Source organism: Sylvia atricapilla, chromosome 7 (assembly GCF_009819655.1).
Source record: "Sylvia atricapilla isolate bSylAtr1 chromosome 7, bSylAtr1.pri, whole genome shotgun sequence".
NCBI classification, from domain to species: domain Eukaryota; kingdom Metazoa; phylum Chordata; class Aves; order Passeriformes; family Sylviidae; genus Sylvia; species Sylvia atricapilla.
The window spans coordinates 24,366,392-24,387,313 of record NC_089146.1 but is presented as its reverse complement, the minus strand read 5'-3'; the positions used below and the strand labels follow the sequence as shown (position 1 = coordinate 24,387,313).

Below are 20,922 nucleotides of genomic sequence, written 5' to 3'. Positions count from 1 at the left end.
CAGCTACTACTAATGATCCCACAATTTCAAAAAAAGGAATCAGTATTAAGCCATTTGCATTTACTAGGTGGTTGTGGGTTTTTTCAAGTTTATGAAGGCTAGGGAGTAGTTTCAAAGCAATTCATAAAGCTTTTTAGGAGAGAATTACGCAGAGGGACACTGCCTGACTTGGTTAGCTACACCTCTGTCACAGGCCCCTCCTGTTACTCTAAATTACCATTTTGCTACTAACTGTTGCCATTAGAGCTGGTCCAAACTACTATCAGAAGTAAATAGTGCGTTAAACTGGGGAGAGGAAATCAGCACCAGAATACTGCACAATTAGCTCTTCTGTATAAGCCACTTGAGCACTGCCATGGCTGGGTCCAGGTTGTGAGGCACCACAAGAGAAAGGATCAAGTGTTATAGGGCAGGGCTCGGAGCCTAAACAAAATTTAAACTGAAGCAGATCAGTTCCCTTTTTAAAAATTACCTGATTCTGGTACAGAGACCAAAACTAAGCACCATCTGTTCTCAGTTATTAAATGCTCCCAATATTTCTCCATTCTCAAATTGCGAATTCATGCTAATAAGAAACAGAATTCAGTATTCTTCTGAAGCACATTTGCCATATAAGCAGAATACCTGTACCATGCATGCTCCTTTCAGTATGGGCAACCTTTATACCAACCTATTTTTAACCAACAGAGGCTGTTCCTAAAGCTCTACAAACAAAAAGCAAAATAACACCTCTTAATACCAAACCAAGTAGGGTGTAACATTATCAAGCAGATGTTACTTAAAAAGCATTTTTCTGCCACAAACCACCACCATTTCTTTTATTGTTTTTTAGAATTATTATAAGTCTTCATTTAAAAAAACCAAGTCAGGCATCTTTCTTTCACGCATTCTTCCAACTCACCTTGTGAGAAGACAAAATGCCTTTTGATTCAGTAATAACTTCTGTGGTGACAGTGCACTGTTCAGCAGTTATCAAGGTTTTATTGCATGGTTAATAAATAGAATACAAATAACAAGAGAAACAGCTTTTATTTGAGCAACTTCTCAACAGTAGCAAGAAAAACAAGGAAAATTAACTCAGAAGTCATTTGTGTTTACTACTAATGCTTTCCTTGAGTTTCCTTTGGAGACAGAGCCCCTCTTTCTTCTCGTCTTCAAACTAAAGTATTTCTGACCAATTTGTTAGGATTTTAATACAGGTAAACTCACAAGTATAAATCAGTTCTCAGTTTAAAAATATAATGTAAAGTGCTCCTCTCAGGATTTGTTTAGCTCACTGAATGATTTTATTTAAGCATTTTGAAAAACAGTATCTTGTTGAGCAGACACAAGGATCAGATAAATAATATTACATCAGTACAAACTTCATTTACAAAACCTTTTCAGGACTCTTCTGAAAAAGGATCTTCAGCTGATAAAAATAAAATCTATTAATTACCCTGAAAACCAGACAAGTACTTCTCTTGAATGAAGTGGTCCATATACTTCTGCCATCTGGCCATGAGGAAATGAGGTCATAAGACAAGGAGCACAGTGCCACACAAAAACCTATGTGCTGTGACATATTTGTAACTTCTTGTAACAAGTTTCTAAAAATATTTTCGTGGCAAGATTTAGTTCCTTCTTTGCTTTCCCATTCACCTATAAGAGCACATACATTGCTAAGTAAATATGTGGCTATACAGATGCATATAAAAGTCTTTTAAAGGACCTGTTATGAATTTCACTCCATCTTTTTAGTAACAGGAACAAGCACGTGGATCCACAGTTTGCACAGGACGCCCACGTGAAGGGCGTCACTTGCGGAAGCGTTTGAACAGGGGGTGGATGTGTTTGTTGGCAGCCGCCTTGCTCCGTGAGGAGTGGTACTCCATGTAAACCGTGTCATCTGCTCCTGACATGGAGCTCATGGTGCCTGCACGCCGCGACACCTGCAAGTACAAGGAGCACAGGCAGAGGTTTTGAAATATTCTCATTGCATGTAACGTAGAAGATTTACTTCAAAATCTCTAACAATAGATCTGCTACCTTCTCCTTCAAATATGATGGAGAAGGACATCAATTCCATGTCTAATTTCTTCTGAATGCCCAACAAGTGAATTATTCCAATAGCTAAAGGCTACTGAAGATTAAAAAAGTAAATATGTTCTCTAATGCTTCACAAAGATACCAGGCCACCAATGAGAACACCACATTTAGAATTGGATGGAAATAAAATGGCTTGGTTCCATCCCAGCTGTGATCATCATTTTCAAAGAATTCTTCATTACCTGAGCTGACTTTGAACCATATTCTCCAGCAACTACTTCCTCCTCAGCATCCAGGTCAGATGCTTGCAGGACTTTCTGGAGAAGCTGCTGCTGCTCTTCTTTGGTTGAAAATGAAAGTTCTTCTTCTTCCATGCCTGCCAGCTTTGTGATTACCTAAGAAGCAGAGCACACTACAAGGTGAGGGCTCTTCCTCCTCATGGCCAGCTATTCAAAACCAGGACAAGTATTTCTGATCCTATATCCTTTTGGAACTGCCTTCAACTTTTATTAATGGTTGCAACAACCTCACACTACAGATGGCACAGATACAAATAAAATCTTGCTAAGTGATGTACATATGCATACACAGACATCTCTTGATATATTCTAGCTGGAAATGCAAAAGACAAATCTTTGGCAAGGTGGGAAGCGGGAGGAAGGAAAAGAAAAAAGAAAAGCTCTGGGCAGAGCATGTGAGCTAAACACTGTATCTACCAGCTTCACCAAGAACCTGACCAAAGCACAGATAACTTAGATATATACTCAACTTACTGCAAGGTTAGTGTCATGCTTGTAAGCTCTAGATTTGTCTCATTTAAGAACCAGTCTTTTACATTTAACAGAAATAATCCACTAGCCCTGCGGAGACTTAGAATTTTAGCAAGAAGCATTCAAGACAACGGGGAAAAAACCCTAACAAATTGAGATGTACAGCTGTTGTGAGACAATGCAGCAACCTACAACAGACCATCAGCCACAGAGCAAAAGGACTCTTCCAGCCTTTGAGTACTTAAACACTGGGTAACTTCAGTGAGGTTTGTTCTCCTTGGAATTCTCAGTAACTCATCTGGTAACTGTGGGTGCAGGGCACATGTGACCTATGGGCAATGAAGTGCCATGGGCTTTGTCAGCTGACAAACCTCCTCTTCTGAAGAACTGAAAAGATCTCAAGCTTCTGTAATAAAGCTTTACAACAGGCAGCTTACTTTCTTAACCAGAGGTATTGTGAAAATTTCACAAGAACTTTCCCTGTAGCTAAATGCCTTTTGTAAGCATATGTTTACACATAACATTCAGTTTTCCCACTGTTCCCAACTTGACAAGGTTTTGAGAAAGACATTCTAATTCGGCCATTGATTATGCAGTGTTTTCCATCCTCATCTCTTCTGCTTACCTCTTGAGTCAATACAATTAGAAACTAATTACCTCAGCAGTCTGGGTTGGAGCAGATCATAAAAACACTGTAAACAAAGCTTAAGGTATAAGAAATCCATATTAGCTGCCAAGTACCATTTTTAAAAAATGGGTTAGGGAAACACTGGAATGAATAATCAGTGCAGTGAGCTGTTATTTGTGGGAATTTCTAGTCTGAAAAAGGATGTTTTCTGAGAAAATGTCAAAGCCTGAAGAATTCATTCATGGAAGGAATCAGTCCTACATGGCTAAAGGAACACTAAGGTACTCCTTCTGTATTTAGGAGGATATAAGCTATAGTCATCTCAAAAATAAGGAAAAAAGAGTCACAAAAATCCATTTTAAGTTGCATTTGCCTGTTTCTAGCTCTGGTTGCAAAACACTGCTAGCATGATTCACAGAATGGAAAAGAATTCCCACTGCATCATCTTTTAAGATGTCCAGCCGATGCTCTGCTTAAAAGTTACCCCCAATATTACAGTTTAATATACAGAGTTCTTCTGCTACTGGTTTAAAATTTACTATATCCTACATTTGATCTCTAAATAAAAATACAATACAGTAGGAAAGGCAACTGGTTAGCTAACCAAAAAAACCCCCCAAACCAACCAGGTAGCAGTACACTCCAATCAGTAAGTTGTAATAAGGCTGATATTTAAGAAGCAAAGACAAGATAGGTGGATTCAGCAAAAACATTACTCCAGTTCTCTTTCTGTGGAAAGGCAGAGAATGAAGCTGTTGAGAGATGGCAAGAAGAAAGTAAGTCCTATACAAAAAGTGAAAATTGTTACCCCTTTAAACTAGTAATGAATTTTCAGTTATTTAGGAGCACAAATTCTGAAGGATAGGACATTAGCACTGAAATAATTACCTAAAGAAGAAGTAGAGTCTCCATATTTGGAATACTAAGAAGGCAGACATCTACTGGGAATGGCACACACAGTTCATCCTTGCTTGGAATGAAGAAACACAATAGATTTTTTTTTGGAAGTTTCTTTCAGCCCTATTATTCTTTGATGCCAGCTATGACTAAGTTTGGCAAACATAAGAAAATAGATACTCTAATGTTTTGTTTCTAATCTGCAAATAAGGAACATTCCAGTACTGGTCAGCAAAAATGTTGTTCCAGATACTCAGCTGGCCACTTGCACTGCTTTTGTTCCACATTACACCAAAGTTCCTAGGACTAAGAGCTCCTTCCTTGCAAAATTAAATCCCTCTATTTTAACCTCTTTCTTAGTTCTAGAATCCAGGGCATTCAAATATAAGTAAAGAATTGCTCTAATCCTCCTGGCTATAGCCACACAAATGCATTTGCTGTAATTAGTTACAGCTTAGTACTGATGTACAACTTTGTTGAAACACATTCACTACAAAGGGAAACAAAGTTTTCACCTATGAAGACCATGACAGGTCTGTTTCTAAAGAGCTCTTTAATGGGCTGGTCTTTGCAGAGCAGTGATTTGCTCCAGCCCAGCAGCTCAGGATGATGTCCTGTACTGGTGCCTGATGCAGATAAGCTCTTGAACAGCCAGATGTGGGAGCCTTATTTTTCATTCTCCTCAGCACTGCTTCTTATCAGAGCAATAAACTCCAGTTTTTCAAAGGAGTAATTTACCTAAACCCGAGAGCTATCATTATACTCTGCTGCCTTTACAGCCTAAGAGATGAGCATACAGGGCAATCCATGCATCAAAATAAAAATAAATGAGATACACCATGAAATCTATAATACAGAGGAGCTTTAGTGAAATACTGGTCTGAGACTGGAGTTCTTTGAAAATTGTCACTTCTTAAGTTTTGCAAGTTGTCTAAATTGCTGCTGCCCACTCTGACAACACCCAACACTGCTTTAGGCAGCCCCAGTGTGATACTGTACAATGGGAGGCCTGCACAGATGGACAACTGAACCACACGAACATAAACCAACCACAAAGGAACATGCACTGCACTCTGCAGGGTGCCTGCTCTGAAGTTACAGTACTTACCTTTCCTGAAGCTGTACAAAGCTACTTGGATCTGCCCTCACAATAATACAGATGATAAAACAATACCGCAGCAGTTCTCGCTTGCAAGAAAAACCTTCATTAATGCATTCCACAACCTGAATTCTCAACACTAACATTAAACAATATGAAAATTACATTCTTAGTCCTCAAGCATAATAAAGAGAAGGGATGAGTTACCTTGAAGCTATAACCTTGATCTACAAGAAACCGTTGCCGTTTTGTTGAATATGCCATTTCCTGAGTGTCTTGGGATACAAGGGAATAAAAAAAGGCATTGTATTCCTCTGCAACCATGCCTAGGAGACAAAAGCACTCAGTGAGGAGTTTCATTTGGAACACTGCAGCGAAGAACAACCAAGGAATAAATACTGAAAACAGGAACTTAAGTAACTTGTCCCCACAAAAACTATTTCCATTGTTTACCTGCACTCAGACCTTGCATAAACTGATTGACACAGCATGGAAAACTTCTATTTTTGTTCTTAATAACTTGAGGATAGGTGAAAAGACAAAAACAGAAAAGGAAATGTAGACTAACACAATCACACAGGTGCTCTACAAAGAATCTGCTGCTTTATTCTGGTAGGCAAGGCGAAAGATAAAATTGTTTTTGTGTATTATGTCAAGAAGAAGTGAAAAGTCAAGAGAAAGGACCACAGTGCATGTCAAAAAAGTTCAACAGAAAAAGACAAAGGAAAAGTTTTATCCATGTGAACTAGAGTTTGCAGTGTTTTTGAATTTCAAAAGTGAAACAAATATACTCAGCTAAGGATTCATAGCACTATCTGATGACCCGCATACACCAGGCTGTGTATAATTTTTTTTTTTAACACTTTCAGCCCTTAAGGTCTGTTACCCTGGCAGAAGGGTTCTCTTTAAAACCCAGGGTAGGGTTTCACTAAGACTTTGTCAATTCAGTAACATGGGTTTTGTTTACCTTTTCAAACCAAGCCTTACCTGTAACAAGCACAAACTGCACATAAAGTAAGCGTGTGCAGAGCTTAAGTCTGAGTAGAATGTATTTTAAGAGTGATTGTTCTAAACAAAAAAAATTCCTTTGGCCATGTTTTACAAAAACACACTAGTCAAAAACCAAATCAAATTTTTAAAAGCAAGTAATCTACAGTATCAAAAACGTGACTTCTAGAGGCTTGCTTCATTAGAATACTTGATTTTTCACAAACAGCTTCATGTTGAACAAAATAACAAGGAATGAAAGAGTGAGAGAACTGCCAAAGAATAGAAACTCAGTTTTCTTTCAGCTTTTTTTTTTCATTTCCATTCACTGGTGTATTCTCTTTGACTAAAACATAATGCAAGGACAGTATAAAGAAACCTCCTGAACACCCAGTTTCTCCTGCTCTAAGATCCAAGGCCCAGAGCCCAACCACCACCTCCTTTACCTTTTTTGGCTCTCAGCACTCGGCCCAGTCTTTGAGCCTCCTGCCTTCGTGACCCACCATGGGATGAAATCTGAATGAGCACATTGGCTTCTGGCAGATCGAAGGATGTGTCTCCTACCTGCAACAGAGCAGCAACCTCTGAGCAGTCTCTTACTTCCACATTTCCCCAGCCAACACTAGGCACAGCTTTCTTTGTGAGCTGTGATGTGAAGATGGCAAATGCAAACCATGCATGTGCAACTGACTCTTAAAAAGTTCACTCCAAAGATAGGCACAAGGACACAGCGAATGTACTCCCTCACCTTGGAAATGAAAATAGTGTTGATTTTTGGGTTGTGCTTGAAGTTTTGTAGAATTTGCATTCTTTCCCCTTGTGCAGTAGGACCATAGATATAGGGTCTGAAAAGAACACGACATATACAAATGAAATAAATTCAAGATTTCTCACTCGTTTCTTATGAGGTTCCATGGCAGGGAGTGCAGGACACATTTGAGCAGATATGAAAACAAACCAGATTTTGGTACAGATTTCAGTTTACTTTTAGCTTGTTTGGCTCTTCATGGCAGCTGCCCAGGGGTTTGTGGAAACCTCTGCAGCAACCCAGTCAGCCAGAAAGAAATTCTGACAGTTACAAATGTTTTGCAATTACATGCACCAATGAAGCTGTATATCAACAGACTGAATACATATGCTAAGCCTACATGAAAGACTGAAGGCAGCTGTTAAAGAGATTTTTTTGTCCTCAAATGTACTGAGTTAGCACATTTACAGCTGCAATTTTGCTTCTTATTTAAACTCTTGAAAATACAGGCTTCTCTATCAAGGATATGCTGGGTGTCACAAACAGGCTGCTGGGTGTTGTTCCAGGAAAATTATTTTTGCTTTTAAAGCTAACCTCTCGCCCCTTTTAATACTTTCTAGGCCTACTGAAACGAGAAAAAGGCCTCAAATATTTCATGAGCAGCTCACTGCGACACTTCACCTATGGTTTCTAATGTCTGACAATGGAACATTTAATGTCTCAGTCCTGAAGGCTCACACAAACTCTGTCATCTACAGACTTCACGAGTAACTTGGACTGCTATGAATTTTCCAGTGGCTGGCTGTTTTATTTCTGCCTAAGCAAAGTTAAAAAAACAAAAAGCTAAAAAGAGCAAAGCCCACACAAAAACAGTGAGCTGCACGCAGGATAGCACTGCCACTGCTTTGTCATCTGTTGCACTACTTTTCCAAATGCTGGTTACCAAGCATCTCCAAACAATAGGAGTTAAGTTTTCCAATTACTGTTTTGTTCACATTTCCATAAATTATTTCTAACACTAGGAACCAAACTCATATTTTCCACTTGGTATTGCACACACGAGTGGTAGCTGAACACAAACATGGTAGTGCACAGGACTAAGGTTTTCTGTTCTTATCAAACTAATCCCTGTGCACTGGCTCCTCTTGCTCTCTTTACTACAAACTTCATTCTAGGGTTTTTTACCAAACAATCCTAGTCACCCCTCATCTAATTGTTCTATTTAGTGTATTTAAATAGATTTTACACTATTTAGTGTATTTTAGCAGACTAAAAAAAAAAAAAGCTAAAAAATGAAAGTGACAAATGAGTCAACTCTGAAACAAAACATTCACTATTCAGTTAGCATTCAGTAATATTTTAAGTCTTATTTTAAATTTCATGCAGTATTTAAATTGTGAAGTTAAATGGCAGATCTAAACTGAAGATCTGAGCCTTCCTTTTAAGACCACCAAGAAGGCATTCAGATACATTTTGTATTAAAAACAAAATAATCCTGAACTCCTGGCTATCAATCCTTCATTCACTTGCCCAGATCCTACTGGACAGTGATTCACTGGCATTCCTGAGTACTTTTCTGAATCTAGAACATTAAGTGCTAAATGGATTCTTTTTTTAATGACTCATTTTCCTCACTGCAAAAAGACATTTGAGGGATTTGCAAAGATAGATTCCTCTCCCATTAACTGACAGAATTGACAAAACCAGAGGCACAGTCCCTCAGAAACCCTGATTTAAACATATTCCTAACACAAATAAAGCTAGTCAGTACATGAGCTATGCTATACTGGATGACAGACTCATGACAGAGGGAAAGCTGGCCAAGCAACTTTGGATTCTCTGGCCCAAAAACTGGAGTCAAAGTAATTCCTGTCATGTGCATGGTCTTTCCATGATGGTTCTCCACTACCAAGGGCAAGGGGGTGAAGGGAGGAGCCAGCAGAGGCAGCCAGACTGTGGCCACCTTTCCCTCCATGGGAGGGCAGTGGGAGCTGTGCTCCTGCTGGGCACACAACCACAGCACCCCTGCTGCACCCATGGGGCTGCTCTCTCCTCCATGCATGGAATTCCTGCCCTGCACAGACTAACTGCTCCCTGTGGTTCAGCCTGCTCACAGCAAACTGATACAAAACTCTCTGGTTAAAACAAAGGCTCCCTCACCTTTGTCCAGCACTGCAAGCCTCTTCTCTAAGAGTGACAGCTAGATAACCCGGAGCTCCAGAAATGATGTGAGAAACAAGAATTCACTCCACAATATAAAAAGGGGCCACCTACTACTTCTTCAACTGGTTTTTCTGCCACACTTCCACAGCATATACCCCACTTAAAACTGCTGTGCTCCATAGCATCCCTCCCTCCCAGCAGTGCCTGTGCTAAAGCCTTTGTCTGTGGTACACTGAACACTGCTAGAGACATTCCAGAGGCATCATTACAGCTAATCTCTGTCCAGACAGATTAAAAAAATGATGAAAGAGACCACGGGTGTTGGAATTCATCCAGCACCATTAGCTCTGCTTGCTATTTGATGTCACAGCATGCCAGCACAACACAGCCCCTTAAACTGCAGTCAAAACTGATCATGAATTTTGGAAAGTGTAAGGCTTGTTTGTGGTTTTGCTAACGAGTACTGCTGAAATTTCTAGACATGAAATCAAACATCAAAATGCCCCCCAACTTCCAGCAAGCAAGGCATTATTTGGGCTTGTCAAAGAAAGGATGAGGCCAGCTTATATGTTTCCCAATAATCGCTCTATGCCCGATCCTGACAAACTCTCCCTGACTGTCCCTCCCCAAATCCTACCAACAGACTGATGCTGATCCCTCATTAAACACTTTTTGCACAACCTCCTGTAACTACACTCATGTTGCAGTCATTTAAGGTAACCAAGGAGCTCTAGGAAGAAATGCCCATTAGTTTATTAAACAATTACTGCAGTTCTAGGTAGAGAACTAGTACAGCACAGATGCCAAAAAATCTTGTCTTAGTTTTTTTAGACAGGGGTAAGACCTTTCCAGAACCCGAAGAGGAAGGTCCTGTGTCTCAGAACATCTTTAAAGATCCCGAGAGTATATATCTGAAAACCTTTGTCTCAGGGAGACATGGGAAGCTACCATCTGTTAAAGAAACCGTTCTAGTAATATTTCTAGAAGCCCCTCATTTTTCCACTGGCTTTTACTGATTAAAACAAAATAAAAATACTAAATCTTCCACAAAATCCTGGATGTAAGCTTTTCTGAAACAAATGCTTAACAGAGACTCTTTTCAAACACCAAAATTCTGTTGCAGTGCCAATAAGGTCCATCCAAAAATAACCTCCTGAGCTTTTTATGCAGGAGAACTGGAGTTACAGCATTACAAAAAATATTAAAGACTGAAAGCTGTGAGACTGCAAGGAAATTGTCATGGAAGGAGGAAAACAACAGTGCTATCATTGGTTGTGAACACTTACTTCCCAAGCCTGACTGCATATTCCTTCAGTGCAAACACATTGTCAGCAAAGACGATGATTTTATCATTCCGTCGCTCGTGAAACTTAATCAGGAACTGACAGGCTCTGAATTTATTTGGGTTCATGGTGTAGAGCAGTATCCTTTTCTTTGTTTTAATAGCTACATATTCTCTGTAAAATTCAGGTGACATCGGGCACCAGACCTACAATTAGAAACACACAAACAAAGTAGCACTGTTATTTACTTATTTAATCCCTGTGGGAATTGAAAAGGTATTGGGGGGATGCTAATGCATTAGGACTTTCTGTATAGTACAGGTCAGAGATTTTAACAGTCATTTCTGTGTCAAAATGAAAGCTACCAGTCAGTGAAGTCTCCTGCACTGCTAAAATCTGCTTTTCCAAGATGCTTTGGCATTGAGATCCATGACAGAAATAGGCAATAGGACTGGAACAAGACTGAAAGATAGTTACTTAATGATCACGATTAAATAATTTACTGAATGCTACTACTTCTTACAAAGTAGTAATTAAGGGAATAAACTGTCTGTGTAATCACCCTTTCACAACAGTTAAAGCTTTTTCCCATAAAGACTAATTTTCATCCATATTCTGAAAGCTGAGACAGATTTTGTCTTCATTACAAAACAAATTCACCCATCTTTCCTCATATATCCACAAAGGAGTGACCTTTATTTTAACACCTATGGAGTCTAGAACATCCAAAACACTAGGATTGATTAGACGTTTTCAATAGACAATAACGTCACCCCAGGTACCACAAGTACCACAGAGAAAAGCCTCTTTCATAACCACCATCCAGCTAAGGAAGTTAATGACAATTTACAGGAGTTTATTTAAACACCAGGAATTGTTCTGTACCCATAAGACCTAAATTTTTTGTTTCAAAATATTTTTTCAAGTGAGTTAAATGCCAGATGATGTTTTCATTATCCTCTGACTACATTAAATTCATGGAGTGAATAGGCTCTGTTGTTGTGTGCTGTCTACATGAAAGACTCAAAACTCTTGAACCAGAAGACAATTACATCAAAGTGACAATGAGATACAAATACTGAATATTTGACTGCAGTAAAAAAAAAATTCATCTATTGCTCAATGCCTGACTGCATGGCAAACACATGTACTTTGCACTCTCTTCTGGATTAGGAAATGGGTAAGATCTACTTCTCACTCCAATGATATTTTCATTTTTACATTTTGCAAGACAGGCACTCCAATCCAAAGTCTTAGTACGGCTGCTCAGAAAGAGATTATTTGTAAATTACAAAACTCTGAAAGAACAGGCAAAGAACAGATTTGTTGTCTTTTTTTAAACTTTGTGTAACTTTTTAAACTTAGCTGCTCATTTTCTTTTAGAGCAGTGAAAGAGCAATACCTGCAACAACCATGACCTGTCCTATGAGACATCTGCACTGCCCTCTCCGGCCACCTGGGAAGAACTGCACTTAAATAGTGAGCCAGACACCCTTCCTGGCTGAGAGGAATAAACCAAGTTGATTAATGATGCTATTCCTCAAGGAAATACAAACAAATATGCAAAGCAGTTGTGCATGTATTGGACTCAACAGCACTTTGCTTTTGGTAGTCATTGAATGTTAGTTCAAAACACTAACTAAGGAATATAAACTTGCAGAATTTTCCCATCACTCAGAACCAAAGGTAGCCCATGCTTCACTTTTCAATGACTAAAGGGCAGTTCAGGGACTGAGAATTTTGCTTGCACAGCAGAACTAACCAAAGTGCCTAATGCAAATCTGAATTTGAGGACTGGTTACTCTCCCTTCAAGAGTTATTTTCCAATTGCCTTTCACCTGCATTCTATGAGTTCAAAACAGCAGTTTTTTTTTCCCTTCTACAACCTCCAGTTTGCACAGTGTTCAAAAGGAGATCAGCTGACCTGTGTCCGCATCTCTTAATCCAGTACCAGAGCTAGGGGGAATTGCATGAAATTAGCAAGACAGACTTAAAATAAACCACAACAATAACAACAACAAAAAGCCAAAAACCCCCCAAACAAACAACAACAAACCCCCACCCCCCAAAAAAACAATCCGATCAAACCCTACCCTCAGCAAACAAAGACAGAAAACCCCAACAAACAACAGAGAAAAAAAGAAGAAAACAAAATAGACAAGAAACCTTTGTAGAACTCTACCGTAACACATTGCATCTGTTAAAACTACTTCGATTCAATGGGAGACCAGATAAGTTCATGAAAAAGCAATTCTCTGATGCTTACATGGAAATCTTGTAAATAGCAGAAAACTTGGAGAAAGTTATACTCTTCCCTAAGTAAATTCCATGTCAATTATCAGAGACATTACATTGAATTAGGCTATCCAGAAAGATTACTTTAACATCCTAATGTGTCTATGTGAAAGATTTTCAGTTCTTTTGATAACATATTTACCTCTCATCCATATGCTGGAAAGAACAGAGGTCACACCTTTACACTGGAAAGAATGATGAGTTTGGTTTTCAAGTTTCACTCTCATATGTTCAGGCTTGAAAAAAGCAGATGCTTTCTTATGTGTTTTAAAATTTCTACTATCTTTCTTTGTTATAAGAGCTGTAAGAATTTTTTCAACTTTATAAGCACACTAAATAAACACTAAGAGTACCAAAAAGCAGAGCATCACCTCAGCACACTGGACTTTAGCAATGTAGCCACTGTTCTGCAGCTCCATCCAGTTGGCTTCATAGAGCTTTGGTCCAATCAGGAAGTTGAGGTCAACAATTTTATCATCTTCTCTGACCAGGGTAGCAGTCAGCCCCAGCTTACAGTGAGCTTGCACAATAGTCAGCACACGTCTGAACATTTTCGCTAAGAAATCCAAGACAAATTTTTTGTTAACTTTCCTGAATAGTTTTAGAAGATAAATACTGTAACTTTGAAAGACATTTTCATCAACTGCTGAACATAAGGCAGAGCATTGGGAAATCGTACCCTGTTGCACACACACTCTTAACAGATCTGTTACAGCAAAATTTCACAGTGATTGCAGCCTTACTTAGCATTGTCAAGTCTACTCTGAAAATCCCAGTAAACTTTCTGGCATCTTCATTATTTCCCATTTCCCAAGAGAAAATGAATCTATTCAGAGGTTACATGGCTTGGTTTGGGTCTCTATTATTTCCTAGGAAGAACTATGACACAAGGACCCTTGGCTCACTGCCACATTCAGCACTTGCAAGATATGGCAGAATTACTCATCTTTAGTGTTGCTAGAGATCATAGAGGAGTTGCTTTCCCTTCATTTTTATGAAACCAAGCAACAACAAAAGTGACAGAATGGTGCCAGCATGATGCCAATTTGATAAAATGGAAAATAATCACCAAGGTCTACTTCTGAAATCCATTACTTCAGTAGACACCAAAATATATTCAAATAAGAATAAGGAAGAAGAGCTAACAGAATCTTGAGTGGTTTTTTAGTCAAGATTATTCCACAGACACCTTAGTAGTACATTATTGCTTTCTAGTAGTACAGATCTCAACTACATAGAAATTTCAAAGACAACAGTTATTTCTGGATGTTAATCACTATGGTTACTCATAGATATTAAAAGCTGGCCTGCAGTGCCACTGCATATAAGAGAATAAAGCAGATTAATTCCTTTCCTGTTTAAATATGCCTACAGCAAAACTATGCAACTGTAACTCAGGTATTTTAAGAGTACTTTATCAACCTACAGGGAAGAACTTGTACTTTGCACTGCTATAATAGAAAACACAGTGTCTAATTTGAAGGGTTTCAGAAAACTAGTGGTCAGTTAAACTATGCAGTATCAGGAGGAAAAAAAGAATAGAACGAGGCAGTTTACTTATCTCAAAACCCTGAGTCATGGGTTTACTCACTACATTAATCATGAGAAGAACAGCAAAAAGAACTACTTCTACAGGAACAAAAGGACATTAACAATGTGTGCAACACCGAAGATTTGCACACCTTTTCCTTACCAGGGATGGTATGGACTTCGTCCAGTATCATAAGGCCCCACTCTTGACTTTTAAGCCACTCCATTACTCTTTCTGCTTCCCAAGACCTTTTTGTGGTGTGCCCCAGCATGGAGTATGTGCTGATGGCAACAGAACAGCCAATGGGCTTGTCTTTGGCGTCAGAGGTGAAGCGGCAGATCTGGCTGTCGTCGATGGTGGACCACATCTTGAACTGGGCCTTCCACTGCTCCACGGACACGGCAGAATTCCCCAGCACCAGGCACCGCTTGCGCACGGTGCATGCAGCCGTCACTCCCACCAGAGACTTGCCAGCACCTGCAGGGCAGGAGGAGCGACACTCATTAGTCATCTCTCAGACACCACTGGAGAAGGAGGAGAACAAATCAAAAGAGCACAGGAAAACCATGAAAAGATATGAAATTGTGCAAAGGCAAATTTCTTTATTGTTTCTTTGCTACAATAGTCTTAAAGAGATCAAGTATTCACTTCATAAAAATACAGCTGGACTGTCTCTACAACACAAGTGTATTTCCTCAAGAGAATAACTGTAAACAAAGGTTCTGACAATTACAAGCAATCATTTTAATGCTTTTTAATTTCAAAAGAATGTTAAATTACAGGTGGCTACAGAAATCTTCCCTAGGGGTGCTCTATTCCACTGTCTCTGCCAGTTATCACATCCCCTATAAAGCAAGTCCTTAAATGTTCCCAACCTTCACACTTCTCCCAGCACCCCTCACACACTCTCAAGGCCCTCATCATGTCCCATGTGCCTCCTCCTCCCCCAGTACTGAGCATACTGGCACACAGTCAGTTAGCTCCTTTTTCCCATTTTCTGTAGGCTGTTTCATTCAGCATGTTTCCCATTTCTGCCTCAATCTCCCCTGCCCAGCTCTAGTGCGCACAAGCTTTTTTCTTCCTTGGATGCCCCTTTATGCCACCTTTGTATTCCCAGCTTCCCTATTCTCAAGCAAGGAACAAATTCCAATGCCAGCAGCTTAACATTTCACAAGAAGATGAGCAGAGGTGGCAGAGGGCACAATGGAAGCACAACTGGCAGTGTGAAGGTAGCACAGCTGCTCCACAGCCCCTGCCAGGACACTGGCAGCTCTGTGACCAGCTCTCCCTCAGCACAGCCTCACCACCAGCTCAATAAAAACCACCAGGACTCGGCACACTGGGACCAGAACAGTCCCTGCTGCTGTCTGAAATCCAGGCAGCTGTCATCTTTGGAATTCTCTTTTCTACAGGCAAATAAAGAACAAATTGTCTAACTACCAACACAGAGACTTACCACATGGCAAGACAATAACACCAGACCTGGCTCGTCCATTCCCAAACATTTTCCTTAAGCTTTTCTCTTGATACGGCCTGAGGACTGCAGTAGGTTTCAGATCTATATTGATATCAGGATTCACAGAATCATTTCTGAAATCATATTCTGCCAGCAAGGGATACTCCAAATGGATACAGCGCTTCTGAAGTTCTTCAATCATCTCCTGAACAGGAAACAAAGCTTCAGTTGATAAATTCTTGGCATCTGAATTAATTTCTTTTTCCCTAAAAACAACTAGGCTACATAGTACCAAGCAAAGTTACATTTACTTTTTAAGCTTATGAGGTCTTCAAGGGCAAAAGTTTATTCCAGAAGCTTTTCCTATGATTGCCCCACCCCCCAGAACATTTTGAAGGATGGTTAATATTAGAAAGGGCTCTTTAGGCAGATGGAAGAGCATGACACATTCAGCTCAGATTGCTGCTTACCCAGCAGTGACTAAACTACACCCTTAAGTCCTGCAATGAAGAGTTTGGTAACAGAAAAAAAAGGTTCTCTCTGTTACACAAAGCTGCACATCTGTATCTCTGAAAACCTCCATTCCTTGTATGGGACTTACTCCAAGAAACTGACAGGCTGAATCAGTCACCAAGAGGCTGTTGGTTTGGGTTGGCTTTTTTCAAATAAATGAAACGGCTACTAAGTTACCCTTTTCTAGATTCCTTTTTCCCCCACTAAGTCATCATTAGAATCACCAAGTAGAAAAATAACTTGAGAGGTTCTATTAGAAACTCCCCAAAGGTCAAGCAAGGACTGTGCTCCAACCTCCAGCTCCTCTTCTCAAGTCATGAAGCTGGAACCACCAAGAAAGAATTCCTTCTGCAACCATGAATTACAAAACAAAAGCAGAAGGAGAAATAAAGCTCTCTGAAAGCAGCCCTCCACTGAATCCTCATCTTGCACTAAGTGATACAGAGCCACACGTGACAGGAACTTCCCTGAGTCCCTGGAGCCTCTCTGGCCTGAGCTCTGTGCTCTGCAGGCTGCGAAGGAACAACACCCAGACTGCCACCCTCTAAGAACTCTAAACTTTGGAAGATAAAAGGAAAGAAATGTTAATGACTTCCAGTGATTTCCTCTACCAAACAAAGAGCCACAGTACTTCCTAGTAAGTTCTCATGCTTATGTGCTTCTGTGCAATATTCGTACTTGCTTGACTTCAAAAGACACCGTCTGTGTTTCCTCCTCCTCCTCTTCATCTTTGTCCATCTGTTCATAAAACTCAAATAAGTCAGCTGGGACATCTGGCTTATTCTGAACATCTGTTCCCTGTGAAGTTGATGGACCAGGGCCACCTTCACTGGATTTGGAAATCTGAAATAGAGGAAGAGGAATTTTCACTGACAGTTTCATTAGAGACACACTCTGGCTCCCCAAATTTGGGCTCATTAAAAAGGCAGAGTCTGTTGCTGGCAAAATGAAGCTGATACAATCAACAAATAATAGCTGCTCCAAACTACTCAAGAGTTTACCTCCAGTCAGTGCAGTAATTTTAGAATATGGCTGGACGTACCGCTGATTTACTTGTGAATGTCTCTGTAATGAGCTCTGTCTCTTCACCTTCAGCATTTCTCAGGCGACATTCTTTGATTACATGGTCTTGCAGAAGCTGCTGAATGACATCAGGGTGGGTACTTTCCACAAAATATCTAAAATGAAAGAAAAAAGGAAAACATTTTAATGAACTCATTAACTGAATAACTCACAGGAAGAGCAGCATAGATGATTAAATGCATAGCTGTACCAGATGCACCCTGAAGCATCCAATCTTGGGGTGCTAATTTAAAAATAAAACTTCTAAAAGATGTCTCTCACCAAATGCATCATGTACTGTGCAGCCACCACCCCATCTTACTCGAATGTTCTCTAACCTAACATGAGTGGCAAACTCCAGCAGAAATGCCCACACAGACCTCTCACATACACATCTTATTTGTGACACACAAGTGAAGTAAATTGTTTTGAGACTGAACTCAGTTTGTGAAAATGGTGTTTTCAAGTCTTGTCCACAGCACCAGAAAAGCCTAAAAGACAAAACCCCAAACTTCCAAAACACAAATCACCTAAAAATTTAAAACTAATGCATCCTGGAGATTGCTCAGTGATGACACTGGTTGGAGATCACATAAAATATGTGCTGACTTCTCCGGGCTCCTTCCTGGAGCATTATCCTCTAGCTTTAAAACAGATCTGATTCCACAGAGACACAAGCACTCACCTCTTGCCACTAGATTTGCTTATCTTTCCCAAATGCCCTGAAAAACCTCCAAGACATATTGTGAGTCCAAGCAATAAAGACACAAGCTACAATATCAAATTTTCAACCTACTTTTAAAAATATAACAACCAGTACTAGCTTAGGACAGCCAAACACAATTCATCAGCTAATGTATTATATACTTCCAGAAGTTGTAAAAGTGATACCTGAGAGCTATTGCACTCAGCTGGCAGTTGTGAGATTCCAGAGCTGCTGAGAGCACTCACTCACTCAAACACAGGTGTGCATTTGGAGGGCTTCCTGCCACAAGAGCTAAGGAAGAAGTCACTTACCTGTTATGTTTCAGAACCAGCTTCACCTTCCCATAGCTGACGGTGCACAGCTATAAAGAAAGCAGTCGTTAGGAACATGCAAAAGAGAGATTCCAATGCTCCACGTTTAGGACCAAATACAGCAATGGCTTTAGTGGGGAAGCACCTCACCAAAAAACATTTGCTTGCACTGCTTTTATGCTCATGGGACAATGTAACAGAAAATACCTTAAAAGGTATTTTCAGAAGATGCTCACATCGTCTCACACAGGAGATCAGGCACAGATACTCATTTTTTATACTTTATTTCAAACTGTTTGCAAGACTGTCAGAACACACTTGCAGAATAAGGCAGGCTGTCTTACAGTGCTCCACTATTACAGACTGCTTCCTGCACTGTCAATTTTCCTTCAGAGCAAATCTGAGGAATCTTTCCCCATGTACAAGTTATACTGGCTGAAATTATCTACACAGACACTTAAATGCACTTTTTGTAAATCCCACAAAGGATATATTATGAAAATAGTATGTGTGCAGCAATATCATATACAAAAAGACAGAAAAAAATAATGTTCTCTTGAAAAAATGACTGAAGAATAAGACAGTTAAAAGTGATGAATGATTAAAAAGTAATAAATCAATTAGGCAGAGGCAGCAGGAAAGGAGTTCCTTAGTAGACACAAATGAATTTCCAACGCCAGTAAAACAGCCTTACCTTGATAAACTGAATTATTCCATCTGGGACACCAGTCTTGCTGAGCTTCTGCAAATACTCAGTGATGTCACTTGTCTGTAAGCCCACACTCACAGCAGCGTACAAGGAGTAAGCAGTCAGCTTGTACTCGTGAATATGGGTGGGTCTGCACACAGGCTCAGCAATGGCAACCAGAAAGTCCTGTGCATATTTGTAAACTGGAGAAAAGGCTTCCAAAAATATATGGCCATCGGGAGCCTACAGAAACCAAAACAACTGCTGAAGGCACAACAGCATTAGTTGAACTGAATCTCATAATAAAGTTACAAGAAAAAGAACATGGAACTTCTGTCTTCAGAAAATGGTCCAGGTGTTAATATGCTCACGTTCCTTCTATGGCATTATGAATAAATCACATCCACATCAATAAAACTTTTCCAGACTGACATGCTGGAGTATTCCTTCTTTTTTAATGCTAAAGAAATTGCTTGAGTAGAGGCAAGCCTCCAGTCCCATTCCCCTGGAACAATAAAACTCCATGCTCGTTTTACACAGAATGAATGAATGAATGAATGAATGAATGACATCACTTGGGTGTCACAGCACTAGGTGCCTGTACAGCACTCGGTGACAGGCACCCTGCAGACACTGGCTGAGAAACCACCTAGATGCTTGAGGAAGATGCTTGGCCAGACCTTGGGCAAGTTTACTGACGTCCCTTTCAAAGGGCAGAGAAAACAAACGGCAGCAGTTGCAGAAGACAAGGCCAGCCTGTCTTAAAGCTGTTTCACTCCAACACACAAACCCTGCCGCTGTATCACTGCAGTGACAGGTCTCTCTCGTGTCATCAGCCAACGCGCTGTTCTACAGCCCTCCCCGACGTGACCGGCCCAGGTGCTGCTGTGCCCTGCCCGGTCCGCGGCACACCGGCGACAGCGGGACGCCTCGCCTGGAGGCTGCCGGGGCTGGAGCAATTCCCCGGGCACTGCCGAGGCTCCCGCCCCGGCTGTCCCCGCACAGGCGCTGCATGGGACACACCCGCCCCGACCCGCACCAAAGCCCGCTCCAGGCGAGCCCGAGTCCCTCAGCCATCGCGGCCCCCCGTGTCCCGCTCTCGGGCACACGGTGACAGCGCCCGCGCCGCCCCCCGCGCACGCACCACCCAGAGGGGCCGCGAGTTGTGGTCGGCCTTCAGGGGCATCTGCAGCCGGTAGTCCTTGGCGCCGTACTCGTCCACCTTGGTGCCGCTCTCCTCCACCTGCTTCCCGGCCGCCGACGGCACCGCCTCCTGCGGCTCCTTGCCGGCACCTTCGTCCTCATCGTCTTCGTCGTCATCGTAATGGCGCTTCTTGGACTTCTTCTTATCTGGGAGCAGAGCGGGAGGTGTGAGGAGCCCGCGCAGGGTCCGCCCTCCCCGGCCCGGCCCGCGCCGCTCCCCGGCCCCGCTCACCCCGCTCCTTCCTGCCCATGGCCGCCGCGCGCCGCGCTGCGCCCGCCCGCGCGTCACTTCCGCAGGCAGCCAGGGGAGGAGACACCGTCGGCTCCCTGTTCCCGGGGCCGCCCCCGCCGCGGGGAGACGCGCGGGCGGGCACGGGGCGCCGCCTCGGATACGGGAGGCAGCCGCACCCCGGGCCACGCCCGCACCACCAGGAAATGAGGAAAAATAATTAAAAATTAATAAATGATATTGAACTTCCGGAAAACGCGCCGTAAATAACAATAAAGAAGCCAACTCAGAACTGAGATACGAGAGTGACATTGCGCAGTGTTCT

General features: G+C 41.3%; 1 protein-coding gene across 1 annotated transcript; it reads right to left on the bottom strand.

Moving 5' to 3' along the window:
• Positions 1–1,010: 1,010 nt before the first annotated feature.
• Positions 1,011–20,674, bottom strand: ERCC3 (ERCC excision repair 3, TFIIH core complex helicase subunit). The gene is made up of 15 exons (XM_066323017.1): positions 20,601–20,674; positions 20,310–20,515; positions 19,172–19,408; positions 18,478–18,527; positions 17,441–17,576; positions 17,077–17,241; positions 15,886–16,090; positions 14,592–14,906; positions 13,270–13,454; positions 10,607–10,809; positions 7,158–7,254; positions 6,856–6,973; positions 5,630–5,748; positions 2,271–2,423; positions 1,011–1,931 (listed from the first exon to the last, which is right to left on the bottom strand). Exons 1-15 carry the CDS (start codon positions 20,617–20,619, stop codon positions 1,797–1,799), a joined length of 2,343 nt encoding a protein of 780 aa, XP_066179114.1. The 5' UTR covers positions 20,620–20,674; the 3' UTR covers positions 1,011–1,796.
• Between the last annotated feature and the right edge of the window lie 248 nt (positions 20,675–20,922).

Coding starts and splice junctions, on each gene's coding strand:
- ERCC3 (XM_066323017.1), bottom strand. Junction 17,577..18,477: donor CTGGTTCTGAAACATAACAG/GTAAGTGACTTC, acceptor CTTTCATTTTAG/ATATTTTGTGGAAAGTACCC. Junction 10,810..13,269: donor CTAAAGTCCAGTGTGCTGAG/GTGATGCTCTGC, acceptor TTCTAATTGTAG/GTCTGGTGCCCGATGTCACC.